This window comes from Heliangelus exortis, chromosome 1 (assembly GCF_036169615.1).
Source record: "Heliangelus exortis chromosome 1, bHelExo1.hap1, whole genome shotgun sequence".
Taxonomy (NCBI): Eukaryota; Metazoa; Chordata; class Aves; order Apodiformes; family Trochilidae; genus Heliangelus; species Heliangelus exortis.
Window position 1 is genome coordinate 3,693,568 of NC_092422.1, and position 25,676 is coordinate 3,719,243.

The 25,676-nt window shown below is 43.1% G+C and overlaps 2 protein-coding genes and 1 long non-coding RNA gene across 4 annotated transcripts in view; 2 read left to right on the forward strand and 1 right to left on the reverse strand.

Annotated features, from left to right (window-relative positions):
• Nucleotides 1-16,638, forward strand: AQP11 (aquaporin 11). The gene is made up of 4 exons (XM_071767973.1): nt 1-451; nt 540-1,188; nt 7,886-8,002; nt 15,146-16,638. Exons 2-4 carry the CDS (start codon nt 594-596, stop codon nt 15,196-15,198), a joined length of 765 nt encoding a protein of 254 aa, XP_071624074.1. The 5' UTR covers nt 1-451; nt 540-593; the 3' UTR covers nt 15,199-16,638.
• CLNS1A (chloride nucleotide-sensitive channel 1A) overlaps nt 15,344-25,676 on the reverse strand; it is an 18,415-nt gene continuing 8,082 nt past the window's right edge. Inside the window, exons 5-7 of one of the 2 annotated variants that reach the window (XM_071768188.1) lie at nt 24,816-24,989; nt 22,411-22,495; nt 15,344-15,570 (exon numbers count right to left, since the gene is read on the reverse strand). In XM_071768188.1, coding sequence (XP_071624289.1) covers nt 22,428-22,495; nt 24,816-24,989 — 242 coding nt within the window. In that variant the 3' untranslated portion in view covers nt 15,344-15,570; nt 22,411-22,427. Of the gene's footprint in view, nt 15,571-19,578; nt 20,224-22,410; nt 22,496-24,815; nt 24,990-25,676 lie in introns of those variants that run through there. The other variant, XM_071768107.1, reaches the window with a different exon arrangement.
• Nucleotides 16,689-22,924, forward strand: LOC139807382 (uncharacterized). The gene is made up of 2 exons (XR_011730540.1): nt 16,689-16,873; nt 22,000-22,924. It is a non-coding gene; the product is annotated as an uncharacterized lncRNA (long non-coding RNA).

Consider the following 25,676-nt stretch of genomic DNA (forward strand, 5'->3'; position numbering starts at 1 on the left):
CACCCCTCTCGCTCTCTGCCCGCGGCCGCCCCGGGACGCGCTGGGGCTGAGGAGGAGGTGCTGGTCGGGGGTAACACTGCCTCAGCCCAACGCGGGGGCACCGCTTGTTCTGGTTTTGGTTCTGGTTCCGCTCGCTCCCACCCGCCTGCGGAGGGGCTGCGCTACCGACCCGACCCAGAAATTGGCTCTCGGCTCCCGCTCCTCTGTGGGCGGGAGCCTCCCCCCTCCCCTTCTCGGTCTCCACCGCGGGCTGAGGGGAAGCTCCGTCCGCCCCAGCGCGGCGGGGCTGAGGGAAGGCAGAGCCTCTTCTTCGGGAGAGACCTGCCTTCTCCTAACGCCTTCCGAGGAGGGGAGAGGAAGGAAGAGAAGGGGAGAAGAGGGGAGAAGGATCCCGCTGCCCTCAGCCCTCTCCGGCTGGGCTCCCCTGCCCTTTGCTCCCGTGCAGCGCAGGGTGAGTCCGGCTGCAGGTGGGGACTGAAGCGGCCTCAAAGGGGAAGGGGTGGACATTTCCCCTCTCCCGCTTTTCTTTTTCCCTTTAGGTCGGTGTCTCTGGACCAAAAGGTGAACTCCTTTCGGCCTGTGGAACTCTCGCCATGGCTGTCGGTGGTGTCGGGACCTCGCTGCTGCTGATGGGCGGCATCGTGGTGGCCGTGGGGCTGTGCCGGAGGTTCACCCGCCGCCGGCTGCGCTCCCACCACCGCCTTTACACTTTCCTCTTGGAAATGTTCAGCACCTTCCAGATCTGCGCCTGCACGAACGAGCTCTGCCTGCTGGGCAATGTGGAACCCAAGCCTCACACCGCCCTCACCTTCACCTACGGTTTCACCGTCCTGCACGGCCTGAGCCTGCCCGGCAGCACATGCAACCCCTGTGGCACCTTGCAGCCCATGTGGGGCGGGGGGATTCCCGTCAGGATGGGTGGACTGAAGATCGGAGCTCAGTTCCTGGCTGCGGTGCTGGCCAGGATCTTTATGCACTTTATCTGGAGCCTGGGGATGGCGGAGCCACATTTTGGAGCGCTCTCACAGGGCTGCAGCAACCCCATGCAGACTACGGAGGTGCAGGCGTTCTGCATAGAACTGCTCTTTTCTGTCGTTTTCCAGCTGACCATCCTGCGAATGGAAAGAGTTAATCCCAAATATAAAGTCCACTTGATCGCTCTCCTCATCACCATGCTCGTGTATGCAGGTGAGTCTGTTCTTTTTTTCTCTCTTCCGGCTATAAAGTTGTAATGGAAGGTTGGGTTTTTTTATTATTACTATAATCTTAAAAATGTTAAGATGCAAATATTTTAATTTTTTTAGAGTACAAAAAATTGCAAATCAAGGGAAGTCTTTGGTCCTACATTTATAGATCTCGTTTGCAGTGTATGTAGAATTTGCCAGGTCAGATCCCAGGCAGGTGTGGGGCTAAGAATGAAATCGGGTATTTAAAATTATGTCGTATCTACAAGTAAATTGCGTTAAGAGTTTTACAGAATGCTGTTAAAATGTCTCGCTGAAGGATTGTTTCTAAACTGACTGTCGAGCGTGAGAGATTCCACACAATGTGCTCTGATTTCCAAGTGGCATTGGGAGGGAGCACCACGGGCTGCATCAGAGGAAAACTGCTGATTGTGCAACAGCAAGGTACAGGCTAGAAATATGGAAATTCTGCATTTAAGTAATGCATAATTCATACCAGTGCAGCTCACTGAGCTACCTTAAATCCTTAAATCAGAAGCAGGAATGAGTTTTTTTGTAGGATCCGTGCAGAAGTGATAAATAATACCTTAAAAAGCAACAAACTAGGTGCTTGTTGTGTCATTCACAAGAGTCTCCTGTCTGTGTAATGCCCAGCAGGGCTGTGCCCCTTGTCCCTGCTGGACTGTCACCTCATGGGTGACCAGAGCTGGGTCAACGTCACCTGCACAGCCTCTCTGGAGCAGTGGGAAGGCAGAGGTGCGGGGAGTCAGCCTGAACTTCTTTATGCTGAGTGTTGATGCTCCCCGTTGACCCCAGTGGAGTGCCAGAGTTATGTCACTTGGGGACTGCCCTGCTGGGAGTGGGTTGTACTGGGAAGGTGAATCTGTAGTTTGGGATACAGGGAGGTGGAAGAGAGATGGTGGTGGAACTCCTTGCTTGTGCTGCAGCCCCCACCATAGAGAGAGTCCTCTAGGAAATGATCAAATCCATGTATGAGAGAGCAAAATCACATGAGCCAGCAGTGTGCCCAGGTAGCCAAGAAGGCCAATGGCATCCTGGGCTGGATCAGGAACAGCGTGGCCAGCAGGTCCAGGGAAGGGATTCTGCCCCTGTGCTCAGCTCTGGGGAGGCCACAGCTTGAGTCCTGTGTCCAGTTCTGGGCCCCTCAGCTCAGGAAGGAGCTTGAGGTGCTGGAGCAGGTCCAAAGGAGGCAACTGGGCTGGTGAAGGGATCCAGCAGAAATGCTGTGAGGAAGGGCTGAGGGAGCTGGGGGTGTTGAGGCTGGAGAAGAGGAGGCTCAGGGGAGACCTCATCACTCTCTCCAAGTCCCTGAAAGGAGGTTGGAGCCAGGGGGGGGTTGGGCTCTTTTCCCAGGCAACTCTCAGCAAGACAAGAGGCCATGGTCTCAAGTTGTGCCAGGGGAGGTTTAGGTTGGACATTAGAAAGAATTTCTTGATGGAGAGGGGGATCAGGCATTGGAATGGGCTGCCCAGGGAAGGGGTGGATTCTCCATCCCTGGAGATATTTCAAAAGAGACTGGATGTGGCACTGAGTGCCATGGGCTGGGAACCACGGGGGGAGTGGATCAAGGGTTGGACTTGATGATCTCTGAGGTCCCTTCCAACCCAGCCAATTCTGTGATTCTATGATTTGCAAACATCTGGGCTGTCCTTGACATCTCATCCAAAAGGTATAACTGTATTGTACTATCGAATAGCATTTAGTAGAATAAAGTACAGTTGAAATTTCAGGTGTATTCATGAAAAAAACCCTTCACTCACTATGTTTAGCTGAAATTAGCTAATGCCTGAAAGATTAAAGGAAATCCATAGGGAATCTTGAGAATTAAATTAGCAATTTGAACTACTTTCTAAAATTAATTTTTAAAGGCTGAGGTGTCAGTGCATTTTAGCACATGAAATATATTTCTGAATTGCTTAGTAAAAATGTGGCCAAAGATTATCCTCCCCCTTCTACAAGCACAGAAAGCTGGATTCCTGATTTTTAGCATTTCTTTCCTGCGTGGCAAATAGTCATATAAAGTAATGTGTGCCACATTGCCTTTCTCTTTGTTGCTTCACAGAAAGAATTAAGGCTGGTCTCATACCTTTTTCTAGCAGGAAAAGGGTTTTTACCAAGTCCCCTTCCTTGTCCTAAACTTGAAATTTTTTTCTCTATCCAGTGCAATGGATCTGCAGGTACTTACAGGAAACATCAAACCTGCAGCACCCAGGCCCTTTCCACATGCACAGCTTTTGCTGTGTTGTGTGCTGAGCACCCTGTGCTATTCCTTTTAATCTGCTGGACATTTCTTTTAACTTAGAATCAAATCTGTAAAAATACATCTGCATTCCTGAGAACAGATCCTGCACCTCGTTTTTTCCCCTACTTAGTGGAAAATGCAGTTCTTTTGTGTTCATTCTGCTCAGGTTTGCATCTGCTGTGCACTCAGCTTTGAAAGCAAAGGTGAGAAGTGCCATCCCCCCCTGAAGCAGTCGTGAGCCCGGTGTTAATTTGCACTCCTAAGATGTGGATTGAAGCCTCTTGAAGTAGAGGAGGGTGTAAAACCCAAGTTGAGTGTGGGAACAGGCTGCTGCTATCCATTTCTTTCTGTGATGAAGACACAGATATCTTTTAGTGGAGGGTTAGGTAGGTAGATGTAGGACACCTCAGAGGTTCTCAAACCATCCTTGCTGACTCCCTTTGCCCACATTTCATAGAATCATAGAATCATAGAATCCTAGGGGTTGGAAGGGACCTCGAAAGATCATCTAGTCCAACCCCCCCTGCCAGAGCAGGGCCCCCTAGAGTACATCCCCTAGGAACGTGTCCAGGTGGGTTTTGAATGTCTCCAGTGAAGGAGACTCCACAACCCCCCTGGGCAGCCTGTTCCAGGGCTCCGTCACCCTTACAGTAAAAAGATTTTTTCTGATATTCAACTTGAACCTCCTATGCTCCAATTTACACCCATTACCCCTTGTCCTATCACTGGTCACCACTGAGAAAAGCCTAACTCCATCTCCCTGACACTCACCCCTTACATATTTGAAAACATTGATGAGGTCACCCCTCAGTCTCCTTTTCTCCAAACTAAAGAGACCCAGCTCCCTCAGCCTTTCCTCATAAGGAAAGTTCCTTATCCCTTAATCATCTCAGTAGCTCTGCGCTGGGCTCTTTCAAGCACTTCCCTGTCGTTCTTGAACTGAGGGGCCCAGAACTGGACACAATACTCCAGGTGTGGCCTCACCAATGCAGAATAGAGGGGGAGGAGAACCTCTCTTGACCTACTAACCACACCCTTTCTAATGCACCCCAGGATGCCATTGGCCTTCTTGGCCACAAGGGCACATTGCTGGCTCATGGTCATCTTCTTGTCTACCAGGACCCCCAGGTCTCTTTCACCTACACTGCTCTCCAGCAGGTCAGCCCCCAACCTATACTGGGACATCGTGTTGTTCTTCCCCAAATGCAAAACTCTACACTTCCCCAACCTCTTTCCACCCAAACCTTCTCCAGGATATCATGCTTTCTCCTGCTCTCCTCATTTTTGAGGGCTGCTGATCAGGACCCTCCTCCCACAGCTCCCTGACAGCATTCCAAGTAGCTGAGGCAACACCAAAAGACCTGGTAGGAGGCCACAACCTGTCTGGTGCACAGAAACATCTGCATCTTGTTGTGTCCACACCTCCAGTTTGAGCAACAGTCCTTGATGCACACTGTAGGAAGAGTGACTTCCAGATTCAGTGTTATGAGTGCTGGCCTGCAGCAGGAAAAGTTAATAAAATCATAGAGTGGTTAGGGTTGGAAGGGACCTTAAAAATCAAGATCCAACTCCCCTGCAAGGGCAGGGACACCTCCCACTGGAGTTCCACAGTTCTACAGGTTTGACAGACTGAAGCCAGGCAGGTGCTTAACTTGGCTGGATCATTCTGAGGAAACCTGAAACTTTTTAGAAAGAACTGGAGTGCTTCTTCAATGGGACTTTCTTCCTTACCCAGAACCAAAGGGCTGGACAACCAGCCCAAATTTAGGCAAAGCAATGCTGATTTAGACAAACAGGCAATACTCTTTTTTGTTTTTCTACAAAAATAGCAAATAGTTTAGAATATTGTATGAATTATGTTTTTTTTCAAGCTTTGACAGATAAAGTGTTCTAGCTAGGGGTTAAGCAAGGTACATTCAACTCACAAAACAGAATTCATGCTAATGATTTTTTTTCACAGTCTGATTTAAAAAAACAACTCAAATGTGCCTTCAGAATCCAAGATTATCACAGTTTTGAATGGACCATACATTTTAGAAAATACAACTACTACCTAGTATATCATATTTCATTCCATTCATTGTCTTTTAAGAGGAATGATTGCAGTTTTAAAAAGACTGTAAGAAACTGTAAGAAGAATTCTCTCTTAATCCACATCAGCTTTGGTTTGGGTAAAATTTTGAAGGCCAGCCCATGGCTTACACCTGTCTAAATGTATTGATACATATGTAGTGCTCAAAAACTTTAGATTGTATGTAGTACAATTAGTACTCAGAAGTACTAAGGAGTACTTAGGTAAGCCATGCAACTTACTGCAACAAATAACAAAAGATTATACTATAAGTATTTTCAAAATTACAACCTGTCCCTTTAGTTTTTCTTCTACTTTTGCATATTTTAAAATTTTTATTTTTTACAGGTAGACTTGCATAGACCAAATTTTTATAATAGTGCATACTATACACAAAAGCTCCAACACTGCATTCACTGTTTCTTCTACTGAATAGAAGGAAAAAGAGAATATGATGTCTTTGAATAGTAAGGGAATGTTTCAGAAGCTAAGGATGCAGACCATATACACATGTTGGTACAGACTATTTTTGGACGTTTCCTTTGGGAAAAATATTTATTTAGGGGAAGAAAAAAATACACCTTTTGAGGGCTTTTTCATTTGCAGGAAGTATTAAGTCAGAATTCCATGAAATTTGCTTAGATGTTTCTGAGCCTAACATATCAAGGTAAAAAATGACAGGCATATTTTTAATTCCAAGTTTCCTTCTAATTTGGTTTTGCCTTTAGTAATTTCAAAAGTTAAAAATTCTTTCTCCCACATGGTGTGGAGCAGACATTAACTTCACCTTTTTATGTGTACAACAGCAAAGATGTTAAACTTCTTTTGCCTTGACATCATTGATCTTTTCTGGTACACAGACACAGCTGTTTAATAAATATTTTTAAGTGTGACTGTACCAGTGGCCTTGGCCCATGGTTGGTAGTTTGTAGTAATGAATACTGAAGAAATACAGCAATTACAACTCTGTCTAATGCAGAAACATCAACAGCATCACAAGAGCAAAATTCTGCTCTCAAACGTGTGTTTGTGACTGTAAAAGCAGAAGCAGTGAATTCATAAACAGATCAAAGCAAAGTGAGTGAGTTTAAAGGGCCCTCCTGGCAACAGGAGGAGTTGTTAATGTGTTTGTGCAGAGTTACAGACTGCACAGTGACTCTGAGTTGCTATGGAAAAAAAAAATAGAAAATCAGAGTAAATTGAGTAGGTCAACAAAGATCAAAACCTCTCCACACTGTGGAAAGATTAAAACCTCTCCACAACAGTGTGAAAGAAATAATTAGTGCATAGAAAGAGGAATACAGGAGAATGACAGAGACCTCCCTGAAAGGTTGGGTGAATGATTGCATGGTTGTAACAAATGAGGGTCAAAACTCTGTGGAATTTGTACAAAGGATGAGGGCAAAGCTCATGCTATCTTACTTGGGAAACTCAAGAATAACCTTTCAGCAACTAATTAGGCACAGTTATATAATACTGGATGGGAACACATTAATAGGTAAAGCAGATATGGGTAGTTGCTGACTCAGCACAGAAACACAGATAATTTTGTTCTAAGTAATGCTTTTTCTGCAGGATTGCAATGAGAGGAACAGCACATGTCAGAATTAAGACCACTTACCTCCAAGTTCATCTGCAGTTTAATTTCAGTTTAGTCTCCACAGTGTAATGTTCAGATCAAGCTGCTTAGAGAGTGTTTAAAAAACTTCATTGACATCTGAAGTCAGAGACAAGGAAAGATGCTTGGCTTCTAAAGAAGCTTCCTTTTTCAAGACAGTGTTTGCTTTTATTTTCTTCAAACAAGGTATAAAATGGTAGTGAAGCCTTCTCCCTCAGTTACTACCATATTGTAATCTTAATGTTGTATAAATTGATAATAGTGTTCTAACAAGAAAGTGCAGAGGTGAGTGGTAAGAAGAACTGTTTGGCAATTCTTCCATTATCTTGCAAATGTGCTACATGTGACATGGGGATGTAATAAAAGCTCAGTATTTTTTTCTAGTGTTTGTGTAATTTCTGTCTCTTCTAAAAGCGTGATACAGACTATTAGTAGAAAAAACTTGGAGTTTTATCAGCAGAAACATTCAACATTAGCCAAACTCATCTCCTCAAACAGTATTTGCTAGAAAGAGATAAAGGAAGTTTCAGGCTACACTTCATATTTTAAAGCATTTTATGAAACAGTTAAACTGTTTAACACATCACTGGATAACTTGTGAAGAGTTTACCTGTTCAAAATATTTTTGCTCATTCATTTTATTGCAGGGTGTGCATGTGTGTAGCACTGTACAAATGCATTTCAGTATGAATTTAAAATAAATATTAGGAAAGATGGTTTGATTTCATATTGTTTATATTTTATTGCAGGTGGTAATCTCACAGGAGCAATATTTAACCCAGCACTGGCTTTTTCATTACATGCAAATTGTTTCTATGACAATTTTTTAAGTTATGCACTAGTGTATTGGATAGCACCATCCTTGGGTAAGTTCCTAATATTTTACGTATTTGAGAAACTGTTATTTGGAAAATGGTTCAAAAACCAGGAAATAGGTGTTCTTTATTTGATAATCTGCCTGTTTTTTGCTTTAAATAAAATGCAGGAAATAGTCAATTACAACTTATGTGTAGCAGTCATGGAGAATCACCATTTTGTTTTGGAAATGTAGGCTGTTCATATTAAACCTGTTTAATGCTTTATTAGAGCACCTGTAACACTGTTTTGTGAATCAAGCACCTAATACTGAGTTCTAAACATCAGTTTTATTCACAAAACAGTATTTACGGATTTGATCAGTTTATTTTAAGAAACAACCATGTTAGATTATATAATTGTTTCATTTAGATGTTTACATTCAAAATCTAAGTATTTTGGGGATAATTTGAGCAAGAAAAGGTACCTACTAAAATACCACATCAGCCCAATTCTAAATGGAAGAAGTTTAGGTTAGAGTTAACCAGTTAGTTACAAACCAACAGCTGTTTGCTCTGGAGCATGATCCCTTCAAAGCTGTTTGGGATTTTATGCCTTGGTATTAAAACCCAGCCTGTTTCAGGTATGGAGCAAATTCTCACACTGAAGAAAGTCCCAGCTGGAGATTTTAGCAGAATATTAAAAATGAGATGAGGCTCCCCAGTTAAATTAAAAAAGAGACAAATATTATTATTATAATATCAAATCTTTTTTATCTTCATAGTGTCTAAGCTTTGAAGCTCCCATGCTATGTTTTATTTTCCCCAGTGACTGTTGGAAACTATTTATTCTTAGTTTAAGAATAATGAATACTAGTAACTAGTAACTGTTCTTTTTTTCTAACTTAAATTAGGGTTTTAGTTTGGAAGCTATTGATTTTAACTTCTAGTTGTGTGCAGCTGAAAATGCTCCACATTATACTTCATGCTGTTGGTTGTTTACAGTCAGTCCCCACAAATCTTGAGCTTTCTGCTTAGAGGGTATATAAAGCAGCACTCTGCTAATCCTGAGTCCTTTCCTCACTGTTAATCCTATTAGTAGGTACAAGAGTGATGAAGGTACCACAGCATGTGAAATGTACAGAGGAAACATCTCAGAGGGCTCCAGTTCCAACATGTTCTGCTGGCATTGGCTCTCAGTCAAAAATGGAGTCAGAATTCTCAGTGTAACTAAAATTCACTTTAATACAATTTTGTTAAACTTGATACCCAGACAGGATGACTAACAATGATCTTGATCACAGCCCTTGCACTGTTCCAGTTAGCAGATAATGAAATGTTTTAGAAAGTTGGACTTGGTGATCTTAGAGGTCTTTTCCAGCCTTTCTGATTCTTGGGCAAAGCTGATGAAAACCATTGATGTTTCTCAGAATTTGCCATGGTTTAACTTTCTGGTAAATTAACTGATTTAAACCTGATAGCTGCTTTGAGATTTTTTCCAGGTTGCAACTACTTGGGGTTTAATATTTTGGCAAGTGATCTAAAGAAACAGGAGGCATTCTGAAACATTATGTTCTCCTTATTTATCAAGATGCATCCTTGAGAACTGCTTTGCCTTCAGGTGATTTCAGCTTAAGAAAAAAATCAGATGTTTAGAAACATGGAGCCATGACTTGAGCAATTTTGAATGTGATTAGGGAGTACTATTCCATCTCTGTGACAATTCAGGAGCAGCTGGTTATTTTTAGTTAACATATAGGAAATGCACACAGAATATGCTGTCTCTTAATTTATGAGGGAAAGAAACTCCAGACTAAGCAGTTGTAAAGATGTGAGTAGTCAGGATACCTCACTTGCTGTGCAGTTTCTCTAATGTAGCCAAAGATTTTGTTACAGATCTCAGGTCTGTGGATCACCTGAAGGGCTGAGTAGTCTGTTGGTAGTAAAAATATCCCTTTACAAGGCAGAGGAGCTTCACAGATACACATAGACCTTATCTTATAAACCAAAAGTTGTGAAAATGTCAGCTGTTTGAGGTGGGAGTATGGAGGAGAAACTGGAAAACCAAACTGATGAATACAGGAGTGCAGATCCATAAATCTAACAGGAAATTAATTTTTTCTGAACCTTTTCAAAAATAAGAAAGTAATAGGAGTAGAATTTTTTGTTCCAACATTGGAACAAAGGATGAGGCATGTAGGAAAACAGCCTGGTTTGTTGATAATAAAATTAATTTGAAATGAACCTCCAAGCAGAATTATAAAAGTAGATGATGAGGGAAAGGATATTTTAAATTTAGTTGTAAAAACTACTTTTAGAATCCACCTGTCAGCAGAAAAACTGTTACAGACTTCCTAGAAAACTGTCAGAGCCATAGTAATAAGCTAATTTGATGTCTCACTTTCCCAGGATCAGCATCTTAGGTGGTTCAACTACTTGCTTCTTATTTGGGGAATACTTTTAGTGATTTAAAAACCCTAAACTAAGTGGGATTATGTTATGATTTGCTGTAATAACTACCACATGCTTAACCATGGACTTGCATACCATAACTGCCAGTGCAAAGTGCAATATGATTTCATTTATGGGCATTGCACACACCCATGAGGACAAGGAACCTGAGACCATTCAGTATGTAACAGCTACCCTGATCTAGCCATAAGTCATTTCTTAACTGTGAACTTTAAATCATTTTTCTTTGAGAGAACAAGAGAAAGATTGATTATCCCCCTTCACAAGAGGAGCAGGAAGTGGCAGTTTTCTTTTAGGATAAACTCATCTCCTGGTGGTCTGTGGTCTTTCATGAGCATAATCTTAGAAGTGGCTTCACTGATGTTTTGGTGAAGGTGATAGAAATAGAGATGTCAGCAAATGTTTGTGACTTGGGATAAGGAGGCCTAAATTCTGCACCCTGAACACAGAAGCAGTAGCAGTGGAACAAAGATCCTGTTGTACTGCCAAAGGAATTCATGTTGCTTGTCCAGTAATGATGGGGACTGAGCTAATGCTTCTTTTTTAGTACCAGATAGATGAGAGCTATGAATGGAAGAGTTGGTGACAAGATCCTGGATGTGAGGGCAATACAAGGGGATGCTCTTCCCTGGACAGGTGCCAGAATTCTGCTAGATTTCTAACATTGGGGAAAAAGAATCAATGCCCACTTCTTCAGATCAGTTTTACCAGAAAGACTCTAACACTGCTCACAGAATGGTTTGGGTTGGAAGGGACCTTAAAGATCATCAGGATCCAACCCCCCTGCATGGGCAGGGACCCCTCCCACAGCCCAGGTTCCATAAGGCCTCAAAGAAGAGGCCTTCTTCCTTAGAAGAAAATGTTCTTTCACCATCATGATAGAAGAAAGTTCAAAAAAATTGCTTGGTATTAGGTGTCAAAAAAGGAGGTAAGCAAGGGAGAAGATTACAGGTGAAACTTTCACCTTTCTGCTCAGAGGAGAGGATATTCAGAGGTTTCCATCACACTTAAGCATGGAGCTTAGCAAAGAAACATGAACTGCAAGTCCATGTGCAGTGCTGGGAGCAACATCTCAGGGACTTGGCAGCATGGAAAAGTTTCAGCAACAAGCAGTGAAACCTTTCTGGGCTTCACAGAAGTCTTCTGCTCCCAGATCCTGGTCCTCCTAGGGGGTTTTAACTCTGCAGACATCATCTGACAGGGCAAACCTCTCATGCAGTGAGTGAGTGCAATCCAAGAAGTTCCCAGAAAACTGTCACTAATCCAATCTCATTCAAACACTAAAGTGGTAATCCTGAACTGGTGGTGAATATGGCCCCTTGGGTTGGAATCCTCACAAGAGTTCAGGGTCCAGAGGAAGACTGGGAAAGTAAATAGCAGAGCTGTTCAGACTTTGGACTTCAGAAGAACAAAATTCTGATTATTTAGGCAATTGCTAGGTCAGTAGTAATTCTCTTGGAAGCTGCCACACATGGTACAAGTGTCCCATGTTTCCATGTCCCTGTTTTAATTTTTCAAATACTGAGAGCTCAGTAAAATTCCACTCTCCAGGAACAATGTGTCATGTAGTTAGGGAATTTTGACAGACTTTTCCTGCTGGCTAGACAGGAAGCTTCCCTATGAACAAAGAAGAGGACATAAGAGATAGAACCAGTGGCAGGCAGCAAAGAAGGAATAAAAGCTTTGCACATGTACTTAGGAGCAAGTCAGGAATGTAAAAGCTCAGCTGGAACCAAGACTAAGGACATACAGGTTTACAAATATACAAGTCACAAAAAAAGTCCAGAGCAAATCCAAGTCCATTGGGGGTGGATGGGGGAGACAACCTGTGATGGGTGACATGGAAAAGGCTGAGGTACTTCTTTTTCATTTTTTTTTTCCCTTCAGGGTTTTCAAACAAAGTTTGCTCCTCAAACTTTCTCTGTGTAAAACAGTAGTTTTGTAAAAGAGGCAATAGACAGTGAGGGCACAACAGGGTAGGAACCACAGAGAAGCTGGCTAAATGTACATTTGTTGGATTTACTGGGATTCTTCTAAAAATGCAGGCACAGTTGACCAGGTATTGTTGTCTATTACTAATGGAAAGTTACAGCTTTTACTGTTTACAGAAAGTTAAAGTTGGAAGAGCTTCCTTACAATTGGAAATGTGCTAATACTATGCTTGCTTTTAAGGAAGAGAAGACAAGAACTATGAGCTAGCTGGTCTTATATCAGTCAGTGTGATGATGGGGGAGTATCTCCTCTTGGAATCCATTTTCATACACTTAAAAGCCATTGAGGTGATGTCAGGGTTTAACACTGTCCCAGCAATTAAACCAATTAACAGCTGCTCTCTATTAATCCCCCTCCCAGATAAGGGAAGGAGAGAGAATAAGGGAGAGAGACTGATGGGTTGGGAACTAAACTACACAACTTTAATGAGACAGTAATAATAAATAGGAAAAATTACTAAATATATACAAATATACAAGAAAATGGATACCACATTCCTCCTCCCTTTCCCCCAGTAACTCTCACATCACCACTGAGGCTGCAGGGAAGCCCTGGGAAAGTCCAGGCTGGAATCCTGGAGTCAGCAGCAGTTGGGAGCTGGAGGCAGGAACACACAGATTCAGGCTGGGATGGATCAGGAGCACAAGCAGAGGAATGCATGGGATCCTCCCAGGATGCCCAAGCAAAGAGGGAGAGGGGAAGAAGGGGAAGCAGGAAGGGGTTTGAGCCTGGGGATCCCTCCAATTTATCCTGAGGATGAGGTGGATGGGATGGAATACTCTGTTTGGTCAATTCTGGCATCTCTCTTGTCCCTTCCTCCCCAAAGAAGGGGTTCAGGTGGGACCTTTTTGCTCCTTCTCTCCTTCCAGTGGGTAGAATGTTCCTCAGAGCTGAGCAGTGTCCCTGGTTCTGCACCCCAGGCTCCAGCTGGAACTGTAACCATGGAGTGTTATCAGTCCCAGCAGCAGCCACTGCCTGAGAAACTTGCTGTTCATTTCAGCAGTGCAGCTGCTTACAAGAGACTGAGCTGAAAGCAAAAGCAGAAGACAGAAAATTCCCTTTATCCTGCCCCAAACCAGGGCAGGTGATCAGGAGCAGTCAGCAGAGATTTACTGAGGGCAATCCATGCTTGACCAGCTGATGAAATGAGTGGTGATGGGAATGAGGGAGGGGATGTAGTGCACCCACAGCCCTCTTGGTTCAAAGTCAAAGAAGCAGGGGTCACACAAAAAGACTGTTAAATGGGAAACTGGCCAAATCACTGGCCTGAAAAATTATTGATCAATGGGTTGACCTCTGGTTGATGGCCCATAACATGCAGAGTATCCTGGTGCCAGTATTTGTGTTGATATTTTTCAGTATGTTCACCAGTGACCTGAATGTGAGTTTGTTCACAAGTTTTTTTTCCTCTCTGCAAACAATACAAGCCACATAATATGAAGAACTGGGGGCAGCAGAAGTGGGGACATTATTTTGTCTTCTTTTACTCAATATTTGTGAGGTGGCATCAGGAACATGTCTGGTCTGGAGTCCTCCAGTTCAAGAGGAGCATGAAAAAAACTGAAGGGTCCCTTCATTAGAGGGCCACCAAGCTGGTGGCACCTTATCTGTGAGGGAACTGGACTTTTTTAGGCTGGCAAAGATGAGGTGAAAGGGTGTTTTAAGAGCTGTCAACAGTTATTTAAGGAGTAGTAACAAGGACCAGAGAGGTTATTCTCATGGGCAAACAGTGTCACAACAGCAAATTGTGGCAGGAGAGTTCAGATTGGACTCCAGGTGAACCTTCTGCAGGGTGCAGTAGCACTGAAACAAGTTACCTGGAGAAGTGCTACAGGCTTCATCCCTGGGAGTTTGTAGAACACTCATGGGCAATAGTCCTGCACTGAGTGGGATGCTGGGCTGGAGAAAATCCCCCCCAGTAAGAGTTTTTTTGTGATCTAAGGAGCTTCCTAAAATACAAACCATGTGTGAGGAACAGTCAAACCAGAACCCTCTTCATTTCTATAACAGAATATACTCATTTTTTTCCAGGAGCAAAAAAAAAACCCAAAACACAAGTGATCTTAATGTACTATATTTAGGTACCTTTCTCATGAAGAACCTACAATCTACCATTTTTCAGCTGCAGAGTAAACCCTAAGCTAGAATGATCTTAAACCCAACAAAACAGACAACTCAGGATCCTCTTCCCCCACTTGCAGCACCCAAACTCAATGCAGCTACAAAAATAAAGCACTGCTGGCAGTCTCACCTCATGCTGCTGGCTGAGGAGCAGGGGTTCAGCTGCTGGTTCAGGCTTTTCTACATCCAGCTACAAAGCAAGGAGGTCCCTACAGCAAGAGGAAAGTGCACATGTTGGATTCACTTGGTCAAACTGCTCTGCTGTTGGCTTGGCTTGTACCAAACAGAATGAAAACATTAAATACCCAAAGAAAAGCAGGATTGTTAACTCATAAGGATCACTTGCATGGTCTGTTGAAGCATTCTTTGTGAAAAAGATTGTGTTTGTGAAAAAAGTAATGACAAAGGTTGTACTGGATGGTCTTGAAGGTCTCTTCCAAATAAGACATTTTATGATTCTGTGATCCTCTGGCCCTTTTGACAGAAAATTCCAATTTTCTGCAATCCCTGCTGTATTGCATTTTAGACACTCAGATACTTCAGTGTGATGTTTATTTTCACTACCAGTGCTGTGTCCTTCTCAAAGACTATTGAAATGAAAGGTCCTTTTTCCAATTCCTTTTTTTTCAGGTACAATACTTGTGGCTTTTATATGGGATGCAATCCTTCCTCGAATATCCTGAGACCCTGAACTCTAGCACTACGACATCACAGAATATTTCCACCCTCTGCAGACAGGAAGCTTTCAGAAAACTCTGGACACTGACTTCCAAGTCACCTTTCAGTTGTATTTTTCAGATTTCATGTTTGAAATATCTGACTCACCACTTTGTATTCAAATCCTTCTTTTGTAATAGCCCACTGGGATTTTGTGCCAACATTTTCAGTTAAGACACATGAATGTGAAGGACTTTTAAAAACACTGAAACTTTTGTCACTTTAGCCATAAGTGCCATTTGCTGACCTTTCTTACAACAGCATCCCATACTAATTTTAGAGAAACACCCAGTCCTTTCAAGGATTGATTTTATTGGATTCCTTCCCATACAGGGCACCTGCAAAAAAAAGGAGCTGAAGATTTCATCCTTGTCAGTCACCTCATCATATTCCTACTCACAGTAAATGTTTCTCAGAGAGGAAGAAAAGGCCACACTACTCCCTACAAAAGCCTCTGATCTAGAGGTCCCCTACACCAAAAGTAAAAAGTCTGTAGGACCAACATTGTTTTAATAATAGCCAAGTGCAGGTAAGTAACCCCTTGCTTCCTTTCAGAAGGCTGTGCCACATCCTGTCCCCCTTACTCTGCTGAATGTTAATCTTGGTTGGAAAGAGTGGTAATAAAATACCATAAAATTCTGTTGATGAAGACATAAAGGGGCATTTTAGGATAAAAAAACCCCAAGCAACCTACTTCATCTGAGATTACTACTACCTCTTCATATAATCAAGTAATACAGTGTATATAGGGATGAATTGTATGGAACCTGACTTGTCCTCAATGTGATGTAACTCTTATCAGATTCTTTGCTTCAGCTGAGAGAATTTGCAAAATAAGTGAATAAATAAAAGGGCTAAAACCACAGGAAAGTGACCTACCCAAACTGGCACAGCCTTTACAGCCTCAGCTGAGAGGGACAGCACCAACAGGTAATGTCCTCTGAAGTTCTGTTTCTAGAGTGAGGTTTCATCTTCTGGATGCTGCTTCATTTTTATTTATGCCAAAATGTATTTATCAAATTTAAGACTGAATTCAGTTTTTCACTTCATAGTTACCAGGTTTGAAAGAGGAGATGGTTCACAAGGCCCCTCTGTTCATTACCCAAGCCACCCTGCAGACCATATTCTGAGAGAATGAGACACTTTGGGTATTTTTTCACCCTAAAATTATGGATCAAATCTTAAACAGCCACTTTTGCCAGCTATCTCTTTTGAAAGAGTTTGGGAAGTAAATATTTTCACCTGATTTTGTACTTGTTGCAATAAAAGCTTCTCATTTTAATTTTTCATGGTATATTTAAGATTATACTGCAGAGTTAAATCAGCTGTTCAGACACACTTTTCATAGGGGAGAATCTTAATCCATGACCCTGTAATTCAGTCATTAAAATAAAATTTTTTAAAAACAGCTTGATAATGCACTGAAGAGAAGGAGAACTGCTGGTTTGTCTTGCAGCAGCATTTGGATACTTGTGTGTAGACCTACTAAAGGAAACTGATCTTCAGTAAAACTCTTCATGGCAAGGACCATCCCCACCCTGTGAGCCTGGTGAGAGATCCCATCCCTGAGCTCTGCATCCTCCACTGATTTATAAATATCAGCCCCAGAGGGCTGCTAGAGCAGCAACCTCTGAAAAACAGGTACTGTAATCCCATGTACTGCTTCAAAAACAAGTATTTTGGGACCCTTCTACCTGTCATGTTCTTGATTTACTGTTTTTTATCCCTTTTACCTATTTTTAAAGTGATCCATACCTTAGAGATCTGTTTTATTTTCTCCCTGGGACTTTGCTTTTACTGCTGCACTCAAGCCCAGTTTTTAGCCTCAATTCCTATGGAATGGGCCTTACATAAAGAACTTACTTGCATGTCATCCATCCACAGGGAAAAGGCCTCAAAAATAAACCTCAAAGAGCATAAAAACAGGTGACCAGGGAAAAGAGAAAGCACAGATACAAACCTACAGACAACCAAGGTTTCTAAGATTAGAGGCCCCACTTCCATGTCATTTTTGGCAGCCTGCAAAAGCAAAGTCCATAAAGCAAAGAGGTCAGGTCTGACTTCTCTATGTCTACAGTGTTTATCTTGGCAGAATATATAGGTTTTAAAATACCTGTACAAAGCTGGGTGATTAATAAGTAGTTGCTCCATTTTAGGGCCACTAGAATATAACATACACTAGAATATAAACTGAAAGTAAAAGGAACTAAGAAATAGACAAACCTTAAATTGACTAAATTAGGGCCCCAAAAAAAGAAAAAAAACCCCAAGAAGTAAAAGAAAGAATGAAATATAAAGCTAAGTTAGGAACTAAGAGTTTAACTATTTTTGGTAGTACAGAAAAAAATATTTTACATTCAAAGTAATGAATGCTTATCAAGTGCATCCAGAACATTTTCACACAGCTTAAATACAAAATCTTATTGAGAACAAAACTTGTCAGCCCAAACAAGACACTTCTCAGTGCTACCTTCGGGGCTCATCCAGGTTTGTTTCCACCTGGCAGGAATTAATCTTGCTCTAGTGATTAGAAGCATGTTAAGATGTCTGCTCCTGGAGCTCTGCATCCTTCCAACACAAATTCTCCTTTCTGGAGCTTCCTACTTCCCACAACAACCCCATGGGGAGCTCCAGGCTGGGGACAGAGTGGTTGGAGAGCAGCCAGAGGGACCTGGGAGTCTGGATTGCCAGGAAGCTGAAGAGGAGCCAGCAGTGTGCCCAGGTGGCCAAGAAGGCCAATGGCATCCTGGGCTGGCTCAGGAACAGCGTGGCCAGCAGGTCCAGGGAAGGGATTCTGCCCCTGTGCTCAGCCCTGGGGAGGCCACAGCTTGAGTCCTGTGTCCAGTTCTGGGCCCCTCAGCTCAGGAAGGAGATTGAGGTGCTGGAGCAGGTCCAAAGGAGGCAACTGGGCTGGTGAAGGGATCCAGCAGAAATGCTGTGAGGAAGGGCTGAGGGAGCTGGGGGTGTTGAGGCTGGAGAAGAGGAGGCTCAGGGGAGACCTCATCACTCTCTCCAACTCCCTGAAAGGAGGTTGGAGCCAGGGGGGGGTTGGGCTCTTTTCCCAGGCAACTCTCAGCAAGACAAGAGGCCATGGTCTCAAGTTGTGCCAGGGGAGGTTTAGGTTGGACATTAGAAAGAATTTCTTTACGGAGAGGGTGATCAGACATTGGAATGGGCTGCCCAGGGAAGGGGTGGATTCTCCATCCCTGGAGATATTTAAGAAGAGCCTGGATGTGGCACTCAGTGCCATGGGCTGGGAACCACGGGGGGAGTGGATCAAGGGTTGGACTTGATGAGCTCTGAGGTCCCTTCCAACCCAGCCAATTCTATGATTCTATGATTCTGTACTTCTCAGCCATTTGTGAGGGTACTGGGAGGAGCTGTGTTTAATCCAGCTCCCTCTAAGGTAACTGTGCCCAGCTGCCAGGAGAGGGGACAGCCTGCAGTCTGATGTGAAAAACAAACAGACTGCACTCCAACAACTGAGATCCACACCAGAACATAAAAATTAAAATCCAAAGGCTGTTTAACCACTAATTTAGAATTGTATGAGCTTTGTGTTCTAAACTACAGTATTGGTGGGAGTTTTTGTGCATCTGTGCTGGCCTGAAATCTCAAACAGTGAAGATTCTCCAAATCCCAGTGCAAAAACAAAGCATCCCTCTGTACCTTCCTTTTTCACTCTGTATTTACATAAATAATTATACATTTGTATACAGAAGGGCTAGGAAAGACCTCTTCTTGTAGAATGTCTTGTTGCCTAACATCCTCAATACTTCATTTATTCAGCAGCATCAGGAGTTCACAAGAGTCCTAAATCATCACTTATTTGACTGGCATTCCTAATGAATATTCAACAGGGTGGTTATAATTTTCACATACCTTGAAGCCAAACTCTATCCCAGCAGGGCAGGACCACTCAGTAACAACTCCAAGAGTGTAGGGCTGGCAAAGAAAGCTCTTCATATCCCCACATAATTATATTGAAAGAATGCAAATGGAATTTTTTAGTATTAGACTTTCATTTGAATAGTAGAGGGGAAAAAAAAAATCAAAAATAAAACCAAACCCAAACAACTTGGATTTGCTGACATTGCCCCAGACCACCATGCAGAGAAATTAAACAGTAAAAGCTCCAGCAGGACTCATCTCTTGCAACCTGAAGTTTGGTTCCTAAATTTGAAACAGATACACTCTGCAAATGCTCTGCCCTTTTATTCTCACATCAAAGTAAATAATGAAAGTGGCTCCACTGGACTTTTTTGTTAGAGAAGAGAGTGCTAAAACTCCAGCTCAGAGTTGTCATAGGCTTGCTGAAGGAAAGGACTGAGAACTGCAACACAGAGTTGGTTGTGAGATACAAAAAAAAAAAAATCTTAGTTTATTTAACAATGTTGTTAACATTTAATACAAAGACAAAAGCCAGTTCTCCTTTTAAGGACTGTACAGACCTTATTCCATCTCCTGTATCACCCAAGCTCTCCTCTCAGAGATATGAAAGGGACAGCACTGAACTAATAAAGCCACTTATACTTCAGAGGCATGAAATTTAGCTTTGATTTTAATCCTTGGCCAACCCGATATCCTTTTAGTCAAACTTTGTACCATTTCTATTTCCATTTTACTCCGCCAACACAATGAACAGGTACAAAAATATGGAAAATTCTAGGACAATCTAAAATTCTGTTCTACTTACAGGTTTATTTCTGATAGTCCCAGAATTCCTACAAAGGCTTCTTTGAAATGACCCCTGACTAGCCCCATTCAAGTGTTAGATGCAAGAGGTTTTATTGGTTTTTTGTTTGTTTTGTTTTGCTTTTTTTAGATAACCCCATAGTGGTCACAAATGTCAAATCCTGTTTTAAACATCTATAAAAGCATTTATAGACCTAGATGGCTAAGCTTAGGTCATGAAAAGAAATGTTAACTCCTGATAGTCACTGCAATGCCTTCAGTTTTACAGCTGATTCTGGAAGTGCCACAAGAAGAATCTGAAAGACACAAGTTTACATCATTGGCATTAAAATTGAAGCTTATTTACAGGCTAGCAGCTCTCCACTGCCTGCAAACCTGATTTTCAGAAGGGCTGAACATCTTTTGCCTTTTACAGCAGCTATAAACTCGGGTCAGCCCAGGACAGGGTGTGCTGACAGCCTGTAGTTACACCCTGCACAGACACACCAGTTGCTTCAGAACAATCACTGCAGCCTCGTGATGTGACAGACAAAACACTGCCTGTTACAAGACCAGTGGAAATGTCCCACGTGGGCTGCCAGGAAATCATCCAGGAGCTTCAGCAGGAAACTGTCACATCTCATTTGGGTAACGAGCAGTGATGAGCAACACCAGCAACCCACAAAGGCAAAGCTTCAGAGGCAGGGCAGCACCTTGCTCTCTAAAGGATCACCCACAAGATGTTCCTGGAGATTATTTTTTGCAGTTCAGAAAGTCTAAAGGGCCAAGCTGCTCCACAGAAATCCCAGTGTGCTCCCTCTCTGCCCCTGTTTTTGAGAGTCCCACAAAGCCACCCTCAAATTTAACTTTGTTGGCAGGGTGATGAGCACAGACCTGCAAGTGCCCATCTTGTCAGGTCACACCTTCATTTGTGTCTCCCACAGCCACCTGCTGTTCTGTGGAGAACACAGGGTAAGCAGAGGGAAGAATTCTCCTGACCAGAACTACTTCTTACAGTAGGGTGTATTTTGTGCTTGGCTAGAAGAACAGGCAACACCACTTCCACCAGCATGTTCAGGTTAAGAGATCACCTACCAGCCACTAAATTTCATTAATCCTGCTCAAGTTCAAAGCAGAACAATAAGCTTTCAAATCTGAATTTTCAACAGCATCATTTATTTTTTTTAATAAACCATGGAATGAAATAATCTTGGAGACAGAGTCACCAGAACCAAGTTTTCCATTCACTAGGAGGCACTTCATCTACAGCTCAGGAGTTTTCCTCCTGATGAGTTTTACTCCTTTTAAAATGTCTCCTTTACCAAAGAAGGTAACTGACCACTGGCAAGGCAACCAGTACCTTGGTTTTGGTTTTTTTTTGGAAAGACTCCCCTCTGAAAGTGCAAGTGAAAAAAACTTTGAGCTCTGACACTAAACAGTAAATACTAATTCAGGAAGAGCAGCAGTTTGGATCAGCAAGTGAACACAGGGCTACTCAAGAAACTTTCAGAACTGCAGGAGTATTGGCAGCAAACAAGAAAAAAAAAACAGTGGAGGAGGAAAAGGAGAGAGGGTGTGCAAAGCCCTTCTCAGGGACTGCATCTTTCTCAGTGACACAGTGATCCCAACCCAACTATTTCTGACCCATTTCCAAACTTTTTTAAGCATTTCCTCACCTGCTCCCTCTATTCACCCACAAACTTTTGGCTGCCTGCCCCAGAGTTCTCTTCCTTGGCATTCCAAGGGCAAGAGTCCTCCTGCTCTTGCTCTAAGGGGGAGGTTGGCAGCCTCAATCCTGAGGCAGAAGAACTGGAACAACACCAGAGCTCAAGCAGCACGTGCAAACTGGGCACAAGCAAGCACTGCTGGAGCAGGGGGGGGAATCCCAGTGCAACCCCACAAACACAGCCCCAGCAGAGGCTGCTGCTCCCCTTCCCCAAGGGCCAGCAAGGAAAAGTTGACACGTCTTGTAATGCCACTGAGAGGGGAGAAGCAGTGCAGGTGGTGTAGTTACAACCACCTAAGCAGGGTGTTGTCTCCAAGCTGTGCACTTCTGACAGAATCCCACCCAGACTGCTTGGTAATTTTTCCAGGAACTGTTCCTGTGAAGGCAGAGCTGGAGTTGCAATGCTGGGAAGTGTTCTGCCCCCTTGAGAAACCTGGGAAATCTTCCACACTAAGGGTGAAATAATGGATACCAAGGACAGGAACTTCCCAGCAATGGCTCCAGCATTCATCTATCAGCATTTAAGAACCTTTGAGATGGGACAGTTCTGAAATCTACTACAGGGCTTCCAGACAGGCACATCCACACAGAGCAGGATGGTTGACACCTTCAGGGAATTTTGGATGGATAATTAACTACCTTCTCCTTTCCTACATCACACCCTGCTCCCACAAGACACTTCCCAGAGGAGATCTGGGATCACCTGTATTACACAAATGACAGAGCTGGGAAGGCTCTGCAAGCTGGCAAAGCATGGGTGCTGGGAGACAGAACTTACAGCAGCAGATGTCTTCCTCAGTGATCAACTTCTGCATCTTCAAACTGCCCTGCAACTACTGGTGCTATGTCCACTTCCATCCCATCTGGAAAACAACAGCCAGTGCTATGTCACATGGTGGGCTGGCAGGCAGGGGACATCACAGGAACAACAGGGAGTGTCCTCTGAGATGGCCAGAGCAGAAAACTTCTCTGCTGAGCTTCTAAAAGCTGCCTAAAGGAACACTGATGTGCTCACACCTTTGTGGTTTTGTTCCAGCTCTGCCATCACTGAAAGACATCACTGCTTCCTACAATCTTGTCTCACCCTACCATAAAAAAGGCTTAAATAGCAGATTTAAACTACTTCATTTTTAAAATGAAGTTTTGGTCTTACAAATGGTGTGATTCCTTTTTAGCATGATAGCTTTAATGATGCTCCAAAAGAAGCAGGCTGATCCTGTTCTGAAACTGCATTCAGCCATCAAGCTGAAAAAAAAGAACAATTGCTCAGTGCTAAAATGTAAAAAAATAAATCCTGAAACTGGAATTAGGAGGGGGGCATTAATAATTGTAGCAAACCAAGAAGCAGTAACATAGCAAGTAAGACTAGGGAGGCAAATGAAACTGATAAAGACAGCTTTGAGATACATGACATACTTGCTGTTCAAGTAGTTTTAATTTTCAAAACTCTGGGGTTCAAAAACCTCAAAAAAATTTCAAATGGAGGGCTCTGCTGAAAAATGAGGGTATCACCTGAGGTTCTCTTTATATTACATGTAATTTTTTTCAAAATCGGTGAACAAAGAGAACATGTAAGCAACTGAAAAAACAAATAAAGATTAGAAAATCACCCATGTGTATAAGAACAGATTAGTTATTATTCTGTTCACTATCCTAGACAAGCTGATAGCCAAAAACACAACAGCTGCATCATGGGTCTCTTGGGACCTGTGCAAACTGCATGAAGATGAACAAGGCCAAGTGCAAGGTCCTGCACATGGGCCAGGGCAATCCCAAGCACAAAAACAGAGAATGGACACAGAATGGATTGAGAACAGCAATGAGGAAAAGGACTTGGGGGTGTTGGTTGATGAAAAGCTCACCCAAGCCAGAAATGTGAGTGAGCAGCCCAGAAACCAACCATGTTCTGGGCTGCTTCACCAGCAGCATGGCCAGAAGGCAAGGGAGGGGATTCTCCTCCTCTGCTTTGCTTTGCTGAGACCCCACCTGGAGTCCTGGGTCCAGCTCTGGAGCCCCCAACAAAGGAAGGACATGGAGCTGTTTTAGGGAGTTCAGAGGAATCCACAAAGATGCTCAGAGGGTTGGAGCAGCTCTGGAGCCAGGCTGAGAGAGTTGGGGTTGTTCAGCCTGGAGAAGAAAAAACTCTGGGGGAGACCTTAGAGCACCTCCCAGAAGCTGGGGAGGGACTTGGAGTGACAGAAGGAGGGGGAATGGTTTCAAGCTGCAAAAGGGGAGACTGAGCTTGAATATTCAGAGGAAATTCTCTGCTGTGAGGGTGCTGAGCCCCTGTCCCAGGTTGCCCAAGGAAGCTGTGGCTGCCCCATCCCTGGCAGTGTCTCAGCCCAGGTTGGATGGGGCTTGGAGCAACCTGGGCTGTGGGAGGGGTCCCTGCCCATGCAGGGGGCTGGAATGGGTGATCTCTGAGGTCCCTTCCAACCCAAACCATTCTGTGATTCTATGGTTCTTCATCCTTCAAAAATGTCAGATGGCACTGAAACACCATGAAAAAAAAAAGGCAAAAAAAGCACTATGCTACTAAACTGCTTCCCTGTTCTTCTCCCAGGTAACACTGTTCAGAGAAGCAGCATGCAGAAAAGGTAAAATTTGAGATTGTTCTTTTTTCCTCAGAAAAAAACCAACAAAACAACACCAAAAAAAATTTACTTATTAAATATGTTTGAACAATCACTAAGATTAAGGGACTACATCTTTCAATAAGCAGATTTTTTTCCAGTGTATGTCAATTATTCTGAATTCACAATGAACTCTGCAGAGAGAATTATTAACCTACAATTTAGAATATTTTAAGGCAAAAAAATACTATTACCCATTTAGAGTGGAAATTGCTTCCTGATCCCAGTGTAGACTGAAAAGTTTAATTTTATTTTTTTTTTTCCAAATCCTAAATCAACTTCATCCTACCACTCTTCCAACAAATCATACCAGTAAGAATCAAGAACTCTTAACACTCTTAACTCACTAATTAACTCATTAATCAATGCAAAGCAGACACCATGATGCCCAGGACCACAAGCATGTTGATAATCTGCAGTTGTGAACCAGGATAAACCCACTGATAATGCTCACAGTGCAGGAAAACATCACCATCATTGTGCATTAGCCTGGCTGGAGAAATAATTCCAAATATTCTTTAGTAAGGATTAAAAAAACAGCTTTTCTTACCTTCATACTCTCTTATAGAGTCCTCTGTTCTCACTCCAGCCATGTTGTACTGGCTGCTGACAGACTGGGCTAACATGCCTTCTAACCTCTCCAGGGTGGCCTGGCCCTCTGCAGTTAAATGTGACAATCCTTCTTCATAAGTGTAAAAAGTGGGGATGTCACCTTGTCCCAGCTCTGCAAAGACAAATTTGTGTTGGTCAGACCTAAGTTTAAGAGCTGGCATCAAGCAGAGGTGGAGGAGCAGGACAACAGCTACAGAAATTATACCTAAAGAGAACCCACAGGAAGGCTGGAGAGAGATTTTTCCTAAGTGTTCAGTGAGAGGAAAAGGGGAAATGGTTTTAAAGTGAAGGAGAACAGGTTTAGACTGGATTTAGGAAGCTCTTCAGGACAAGGGTGGTGAGACTGGAACAGATTGCCCAGAGAAGTTGTGGCTGCCCCCTCCCTGGAGGTGTTTAAGGGATGGCTGAATGAGGCTTTAAGCAGCCTTGCCTATTTTAGAGGCACCCCTGCCCAGGGCAGGCAGGTTGATGATCTCTAAGGTCCCTTCTAACCCAAACCTTTCTATGATTCCATGAAATTATGCTCAAATTAACTGACTGAGGCAAAAAGAGTGCTTAGATCAGTCACAGAACACAACTAGGGATGTGAGCTGACCATGCCACAGTGTGGGCACTGAACCTGGGAAAAGGAAAGGCTGATGTTTGTGTCTCCAGGCTTTTGAGAACAATGTTTTTGCTGAACTCCAGTGACTTGTGGCAGCTTAACTCCAGATTTTCTACAGATTTCTGAGTTTTTACACTCTGCCTGTGGCAAAAAGAACGCTTTGGTGAGATGAGTAATAAACAAGGAGCTTAGCAG

Excerpts from the sequence above, each read along its gene's own strand:
- AQP11 (XM_071767973.1), top strand. The coding sequence starts at position 594 with ATGGCTGTCGGTGGTGTCGGGACCTCGCTGCTGCTGATGGGCGGCATC. Across the intron at positions 1,189-7,885 it reads CACCATGCTCGTGTATGCAG|GTGGTAATCTCACAGGAGCA; the intron begins GTGAGTCTGTTC and ends ATTTTATTGCAG. Across the intron at positions 8,003-15,145 it reads TTGGATAGCACCATCCTTGG|GTACAATACTTGTGGCTTTT; the intron begins GTAAGTTCCTAA and ends CTTTTTTTTCAG.